Source organism: Notolepis coatsorum, assembly GCF_963971535.1.
Source record: "Notolepis coatsorum genome assembly, chromosome: 1".
NCBI classification, from domain to species: Eukaryota; Metazoa; Chordata; class Actinopteri; order Aulopiformes; family Paralepididae; genus Notolepis; species Notolepis coatsorum.
The window spans coordinates 105,070,769-105,079,883 of NC_140165.1; the positions used below are offsets into that span (position 1 = coordinate 105,070,769).

A 9,115-nucleotide genomic window follows, 5' to 3' on the forward strand; every position below is an offset into this window, starting at 1 on the left:
ACTTCCTCATACTGCGGCAGAGTGAAACCTGACACCTCTGCATGCACTCTGGAGGGAGAGAGAGATAGAGAGGGAGAGAGAGAGAAAGAGAGAGAGACCACTGTGCAACCACTCCGTGCGCAGGTCCCCCGCCCCCCCGCGAGAGGGAGAGAGTGAAAGAAAGGACTCTCTCCATCCATCTCTCTCTATCTCTCTCTGTCTACCAGTCGCAGACTGTGTGAGCTGACTGTCACTCAAAGTGCTTATGGGCGGAGCCAGGCCATAACAGCCTGAAATCCTGAGGCTGAAAAATGATGGTTTTGAGTACTTTATTAGAAATATAAAACAATGCATCTTTTTGAAAAAAACCTTACAGATGTCTTCAATAGACTCACAGGAATTGTGTAAAGTTGCCCAAATAGTGCTAGGAATAGCAATGCATGTCCCCTTTAACACTTTGGTTGCCTAAGGTTAAATTAATGATATACCAGCGCTATTTGTCTATGGAGAAAGTCCCCTTCTTTGCAGGGCTATAACTTTTTAAATTCTATTGCTACATTGCCATTATTAGGGCCCATTCAAAGTCCTATATGTATTGTTCATTGTGTAGCAACGTTAAACTTTTTCATTCACATATTCATAGTAAAGTATGGTCTAATGTATAAGTATGTTTTCATCTCTTTCTGCAGCTTTCTCCAGAACGTGATATATAGCCCCAAATGCATTATATTGATGATGAAATACAGTTTGATGGCAATCAGCGCGATATAAAAAATTCCAACTAGACGTACTTCTAGAAGTTACTACACGTCATCTGATGTTGACCGGATGGGCGAGGGGGCGTTTATAATTCCGTGGGCAGCGTTATACCAATCATCTAATGTGGGTCAAATGTTGATAATATCAGTTATTATCGAAGACGGTAACGTTACACGCTGAAACTCACCCCAGTCTCCGCGCGCCGTTGGGCGATCATCGTCGAGTAGAAATTTTATCATTATGGGATATATTATTACCCGGTCCATCTCCAGCTTGTATAATGGTATATACGTCCAAATCATGTTGTTTATCGAGTTATTGGCAATCGATCGCTATGTAGCGGGACGAGCCAGAGTCACGGGACATGTACCGAGTGCTCGGAAGCAATATGGCCGACCAGCAAAACCTCTACTGCGCTTCCTGTTAAGCGGTGGCGCCGATCGGCCACCAGATGGCGCTCCTGAACCGCCAGAGAGCTCAGTGGGTCCTGCTGGAGGATCTCAGGCCAGCGGAGGGACATTATGAATCCGATCGCAGATTTTTGAAATATTGATATAAAGACGACGTACAGCGTCCCCCGGCAACTTTAGCATGGCCAGCAAAGACGTCTAAAGACGGGTCCCGGCAGTCAAAGTGTTAATACATGAGGCATTGTCTAACAGTATCTAGCCGGCTAGCTCCTGATATCAACAAATGCTCCAGCAATAGTCTAGTAGTGCATGATACCTCCGTTAGCTCACTGTTCAAAACGAAATGTCCCATTAAACTAAATAGTTCACTGGGGCGTTGTCTTAACGTTATCTAGCCGGCTAGCAGTAGCTACAGATAGCTCCTGATATCAATGTCTTATTGATTCGATGCGTATTCGAGCCCCGGCTTGCATCGCAGTCACGAAAGGGGGAGGGAGTAGGGTATATCTGCAGCCGCAGATATATCCTGCTGAGGACATGCTGAATGTGATTTGACCAAAGCAGAGTATACACACAGACAGTGGAGATAGCAAGCATTTTGACTTGTTGCGTGGTGGCAATGTCTTGCAGATAATACAACTACAAGTATAATTATATAATATATATATTTTATATAAAAAAGAAATATATATATATATATACACACACACACGTATATATTTTTTTTATTAAACCAAAAACGATCGGTATCAAAAAACTTGATCGGGGCATCCCTAAAATTAGGGCTTCTATGCCAGAACTTTACTCAATGGGAGGACAGGGATATTTGCGAACGCTTAAACTATATCTTCAATTATGGCTATAGGTCTAATACACCCGTCGCTTATCAATGACTTGCTTGCAGTCAACATGTACGAAACGGATAATTTTTTCATTGGTACATTTCCGTTTTATACCGTTTTGAATACAAGTATAGTTTGAGATTTCTAGTAATTCCAGAGAAATATGCGATAGCCCTTTAGTGGAATACACAAAACACGTTGTAATTTTTCGGCTGATTTATGAATCGTTTTCAAATAAACGCTAGATTATCGTGAGTATATGTGTCCTTATAAAATCGCTTATTCATGACTTGCTCAGCGCTAACGTCACACACATACGCTCCGATGGCGGTGATAGGAACATCTGATTAACCCAAGATTCGTAACATAAATTCCTTACCTCACATCAGATGTTCTGCAAAAAGAATAATCCAATTCCTGATCGCCATTCCAAATATTGATCGCGTTTATTGATCCAACGTTATAGTCCAAAACACATAATCGACGCTGCTCTGAGTGTCCTCAGTCAATGTGGTAACATGATACTGCTTGCCCGAGAAGGGAAACCCGGACCGGAGTTATTTTTTCGATGCACATTCCCAGCCAATCCAATGATGTGTAATACCATCCGGGAGACGATAGGCTGCGGTATTTGCCCTTTTGCGAGCTCAGACCCATTCCCAATGATAACATCAGGTTAGATGGATGAAAATTAATAGATAGCGCTAATAAAAGAAATAACGATTAAAACCCGACTATACTCATGATTGGCACGGAAGCGATGGCGAGTTAACCCGACTATACTCGTGGTTGGCACTGAATGGGTTAAGGCGGTGTGTGGCTGTTTCCCCCCCCCCCCAAGGTGGAGCGCTTTGGATATAAAAAATATGAATGCCCAGAGTGCTCCCAAAGCGCAGGGAGCGCTTATTGGTGCGTCATCTGCGCTATAGGTCGTATATACCTTAGGTCGTATATTACTGGGTTGTCAGACACCGCAAGAATCAGCCTCTCCTCTGTCATGATCAGACTCCCACAATGTAGCGTCAGAGACATCACCAGTATCCTTCGTTTCCATAAACTCAATGAGTCGAGATCTCATTGTTTTTGTCTACCTAAATGTTTACTGGTTACTGTGAGCAATTTGTAGTGCCAAATTTCCCTCGGGATGAAAAGTATTTCTATTCTATCTCATTTGATCCCGAAATGCTTTCTCCGAGAGCAAAGAAGGGTTGAAGCGCCAGCTATAGCGTGTCTGTGGCAGTGCCAACTTCACCAACATCGGGGTGTTGCTCCCTCAAGTGTGCTCGGGAACTAAACGACATTGGTAGTGTGAAAGCTAGCCAGTGGGGGAGTGGGGACTAGCGTTCTCAAGTACTCAATTTCTACCGTCTCCAACACTTCTTTCGCCAACCACGCTGTACGACGTGTTTCAAGTTCATGCGAATTCTGCCAGACCACGGCGTACAACATTATTTTGATAATATTTCATATTTTCGCCATGGTATTCATATTTCACTCACGGAGCCTTGTCTGATGCTGTGGGACTCGGCACAACTCTGCAACGCTTCAATACTGCCACCTGGTGGATGATCTGCGAGTTGCCAAACCGGAAATGCCGGTTGGATATCGGTGTGTCTCCTAAATCCGTCCGGCCACTCGCATATCATCGCAGGACTCTAGCCACACACCGTGGATATGGGTCGCTGCCATAACTCAATAATCGACATGATTTGGGCGTGTATTAGTATTATACAAACCGGAAATGGATCGCCTCGATCCCCATCAAATAACTGGGATCTGTTTGCTCCAGTATCATCGCCCAACGGTAAGAGGAGGCTGCCGTGACTTTCAGCGTTTTTGTTTATTATTATCCATGCAAACTGCTCTGATCTATATATCACCCATACTACATAAATCATTTAACGACGATCACGGAATTATAAACGACCCCCTCCCCCCCTCCGTTCACCCGTGCATGATCAGTCATAACGTTTAGGACCATGTACAGTTGACATTTTTAATATAGCCTGGATCGGCAACAAACGGCATTTGATAATGTATATATGCATTTATGCCTATATCTCACGTTCTAGGAATTACTGCAGAAAACGATAAAAACATATTTATATTCTAGACGGTATTTTTGTATGAATGAAAAAGTAAAACGTACCTACATCCTGAACGATAGATAATCGATGTTGAATGGGCCATAGTAATGTCAATTTAGCAATACAATTTCAAAAGTTATAGCCCTGCAAAGAAGGTGAACATCTCCATAGACTTACAGTACTGGCAGAGAATGGTATGAGACGGGCAAACTCCGTGGCAGTTAATGTGTTAACTATGAATGAAGACAACACTCTTAACCCTTTCACTACCACACTACAGAAGGTTAACCTTTCCACTACCACACTAGACGGTTAACCTTCTGTAGTGTGGTAGTGAAAGGGCTAACCCTTTGTCGTGTGGCAGTGAAAGGGTTAACCTTCTGTATTGTCGCAGTGAAGGGGTTAACCATTTGGTAGTGAAAGGGTTAACTTAGCATCTTTAGATACAAGTTTGAAAACTATGTGCTTCTGAAAACATAAAAACGTAAGTTATATGGTTCTGTCTCAGGTTCTCAGTAGACGTCCTTACCTTTCGGAGTTTCCCCAATTTGGGGATGTTGTCTAGGCTGGTGAGGCCCACATTGATGAGACTGAGTATCTCCAGGTTCTCAAACTCCTCAGTCAGTCCCTCCATGGTGCCCTCGCTGGACCGACAGTTATCAAGGACCAACTCCTGCACCTGGGGGGTGGAGGAGTGTGAGTATGGCTGGTTCGGCACTGATTATTATTAGGCTGGATGGTGCTTCGGCTGGGTTCAGAGGGACCAGCGCCTGCCATTGTTGTCAAAAGATGTAATTGGGTGAACAGAGTTTCCATAGTAGTTCAGCAGAAACTGGGCGCAAGACAAACGTAGACGTTTTGAAGTGAAGCTGTAAAATGATCACTTGGAGGTAGAGCTGAAACGATTTCCATTTCCCAGAGTAAAAATTAAAAAAAAAATTACCCCACTGTGCGCATTTCACAGACGATAATTGCAGTGCGCTACATGTAATGGCTGGTTACAAACGTAAATCAATATGGTATTGGTGGCTAGTTATTATGTTAAGATATGCAAGTTATCTAAGTTGCTGAAGAAAATAACCATAGAAATAAAAATGCTGCAGCCAAAATTCTAAAAAAGGCTAGTCTTAATTTCTCTTTTGTATACTATTGCTTATTAAAGCAAAGGTTATTTCTTATCCGACCACTCGACTAATCAATGGAATAACGGGTAGAATACTTGATAACTAAAAGAATCGACACCTACTTGAGTGTAAATGTAATATATCACCACCTATCTCAACCCCGGCTGGAACCTTTGGAAGGCTAAAAGGGATTAACCTGTGTGGAGGGCCAATGTTGTCCTGTGGCCCTTCTTTGGCCAGACCCATTTTAGTGAAAATACCAAATAAGATATGTATTCTCCAACTGACACCAGGGTTCAAGCGAACAGCCACATCTCAGGCCCAAGCTTGAGCCATGTGAACCAGACACAACAACATTAGGTCCAGCACCTGGCAAAACAAGCAAAAGTAGTAAAGTTGCAATGGAAAGAACCCTTTGTTGGGCCTAATTTCATTGCAAATACGTGTGCAGAGTTGAGTTACTAATACAATTAGAAGTGCCTTGCTGGTGAACAATAGGGATGGGTACCTTTCACATTTTAACCGATACCGGTACCTGTGAATCGATACCGGTACCCAACGGTACCTTTTTTCGGTACTTTAGTCTCAAGAAATTTAATTTACCTACCTCAGTCGTGTTCGAATTCGGTACCCATCCCTAGTGAACAAACAATTAATTATGGACTAAAAGCCTGATTGTTTTGGGGGGGGGGTGAGGCTTTGGACTGTCCTGTGGTGAGTTTTTTGGAGAAGATTGGTATATAGATTAGAGCCCTCAAGGTAGGTTGCGAATGATTTGTAAATCACCTCCTTCCCAACAATATTCCGGTTCACACAGCTAATCCCGGGGGGGCCACACACACGCGTGTGAACTGGAACTGCAGCACCCCAAACACATTTTGTCATTTAGTTGCAGCCCTGCAACCAAGCAAAAATAATGTTGGCGTTATAAGGGTAATTTAAAACATCTTATAAGACTGCCTGCCCCCCCCCCCCCCCTTTACAGCACCAAGTGTTAGGAGGCCTCAGGGGGAACATTTCATATTGGAACTGGTCCTTTTTCTCAAGCACTGTTTGTAAACTCCAAACGCACGTGACACGGGGAACATTAGCTAGCGAGCCAACAGTCTCTCACCCCCCCCCCCCCCCTTCACATCCTAAAGCATTCTGAATATTAATAAAGTTGGGACATAGCGTGTCTAAGCGAACAAATACACTTTTTATTTTTAGTTCCCCCCCCCCCCCCCGAGACGTCGTGGATGGTAATTCGTGTTGTATTAGTGATTGGGGGGGGAGTGGAGAGTGAGAAGGCCATTTTGGAGCTAACAGCTAGCTAGCTAGCTGCTGCCCGCGCGCCCTTTAGACACAAACACTCCTCTAGAACAGTTAATGTCGTGTAAACACCAACACGCCGAGTTCACTAGCTCATGTTAACCGATGTAACTAGCGAGATAACAAGTCCTAACGTTAAAGAAGATAACGTTACCGTAACGTTAAGAGACAACAACTCTGCTTGGTCTGCTTTTTTTTTTATGACATCCAACGTTCGACTGGCGCGTTTTTCCCCCAGTTTCGTCAAACAAATTAATCACCAGTGTCGGTTTAGCTTTTTAGCGTGGAATCATTACAGTTGGCTTGATCAAAGCGGTGACTTTAAATCTACATTCACTCCAGTCTCTCTACACAACAGTACACTACACACACAGTACAACGTGTATCCGTGCCGTGCTAACGTTAGCTAGCTACAACGTTAGCCGCGTCGCTAACCGCCGCTTGCAGTGCCACATTTTTAGGCTGCGCGTGTGTATTAAATAGTAAGTGTGAACGCGTAACGGCGAGTATAACGTATTTTACTCCATGAGCAACGACGTGCGTGTATAAACGTTATGATCCAGTTCGTCCCGGAGGATCGCCAGCCAGGCCCAAGGAGGTGTATTCAGCGCCCATGTGCTTTGCCACCCCTTCTTCTTCTTCTTCTTCCCTCTCGACCGGGCGAGTTTACACATCAAAGCTTCTCTCTAAAAAAAAAGATAACAAATAAACGAACTCCTAAAACGTGTATCTCTATTTTATTACTACTTACATCTGCCGGCGGCCTGTACCGTAGCTCTAAATGGATCCTCTTTTTCATGTTCATTTTCTTCTGGTTTGTCTTTTTCCCCGTTGAGTCTCGTTGTGAAAACTTGTTTCTCCCTTGATGACGCGTCGCAGGAGTGAGGCTGAGTGTGTGTCACTGTGTGTGCGTGCAGAGGGCTCTGTGTGTGTGTGTGTGTGTGTGAGAGAGAGGAGGGGGTGGAAGTAGGTCAAGCAAGCCTCCGGTCAAAGTTAGAGGCAAGGCAACTATAAAAGAAGGAAGGGTCATCGCGTCCGTCCCTGTGTAGCGCGTGAACGCACATGGTGCCATGTGTGGAAACTTTCAGTTCAGCCGACATTGAGTTGAATGGGATCAGCCATCTGATTGATTGATTTAAAACTTTATTAACAGATTCAGAATGGGTACAATAAAGTACAGCTCAATACACACAATTGTTAAGGGGATGCAGACCAGAGAAAGACTTTCGTCTTGTTTACATCAGGGTCACCCATTTTCAATTCATCATAACATAGGGATCATCCCTATGTTCCCCGGGTCCTATGTTCCCCGGGTTCTATATTCCCCGGGTTCTATGTTCCCCGCTTTGATTGATTAATAGATTGAACATTTTATACATTTTTATTATTTTATTAATTATTAATGTCCGCCTTGTTTCGAACGGTTAAGCTTAGGCCCTCTTTCGAACTGGTTAAGGTTAGAGTTAGGAATCAGGGCTGGTGGTCTAACATTTTCAATCAATCAATCAAAGCGGGGAACATAGATCCCAGGGAACATAGGACCCGGGGAACATAGACATGCTCCCATAACATACACGACATACAGATAGACAGTACTGCTACATCTATACATTTATGACATACCAGATTTACAAATACAGTACTGTTTGTGATACAAAAATAGTCTAAAAAAGAGAGTACATTGGAGGTGGGGGGGGGGGACTATACAACTGTACAAGCAAAACTGTACATTGGAATATATCGACGAAACCTTACTTGGTCCCAAGAAGAGGGTCTTGTGTATTATTGGGTTAGGAGTCGGACATTTACTGTACATTGGAGGGGGCCAGTTTCGAATTGCAGTCTCCCGTAGGTGCTCTTTGAGAGTGGTTTTGAAAGTGGGTAGTGATTCACATTCCTTTACAGCTTTGGGTAGGGCTTTCCACATTGATGTGGCATAATTGCGAAACATGTTTAGTCCCTTGTTTGAGCCGAATCTGGGTTTAACATGATTTGTGGAGCTCCCTCTGGTGTTGTGGTCGTGGTATTCACTGACCTTTGGGAAGTATTTTGACATGTAGGCCTACACATGGGTACCTTAGTCGTGTAGTGTATCTTGTAGACCAGGCCCATTGCAAGTTGCTGTACTCTGTTGTCTCAAAGTGGGCAGGGGTGAGGTGGGTTCTAGGAGTAAGGTCAATAAGTAGTCTGACCAGTTTGTTTTGTGATGTTTGTAATCTTGTTTTTAGCGCCTTTGAGGTGCTTTGGTACCATGAGGTGCAAGCATAATCTCCTCGTTTATGACCTGCCATTTAAACAGGTTATTGATTGATTGATTGATTGATTGATTGAAAACTTTATTAACAGATTGCAGAATGGGGACAGTACAGTACAGCTCAATACATACAATTGTTAAGGGGATGCAGACCAGAGAAAGACTTTCGTCTTGTTTACATCAGGGTCCCCCATTTTCAATTCATCATTATATGATATACACGACATCTATTACCTCGGATGCCGCAGAATCATCAGCAATTTGTTGGATTGTTAACTAGCTAACATTTGATATATTGGTTGATACATATTTCCTCAGATAGCTGGTATATATTTAGAATTTGAATACA

General features: G+C 43.4%; 1 protein-coding gene across 1 annotated transcript in view; it reads right to left on the reverse strand.

Annotated features, from left to right (window-relative positions):
• Window positions 1-7,419, reverse strand: part of LOC311235346 (acidic leucine-rich nuclear phosphoprotein 32 family member B-like) — a 42,643-nt gene extending 35,224 nt beyond the window's left edge. The window contains exons 1-2 of the mRNA XM_084322781.1: window positions 7,264-7,419; window positions 4,607-4,756 (exon numbers count right to left, since the gene is read on the reverse strand). Coding sequence (XP_084178907.1) covers window positions 4,607-4,756; window positions 7,264-7,317 — 204 coding nt within the window. The 5' untranslated portion in view covers window positions 7,318-7,419. The remainder of the gene's footprint in view (window positions 1-4,606; window positions 4,757-7,263) is intronic.
• Window positions 7,420-9,115: the final 1,696 nt, after the last annotated feature.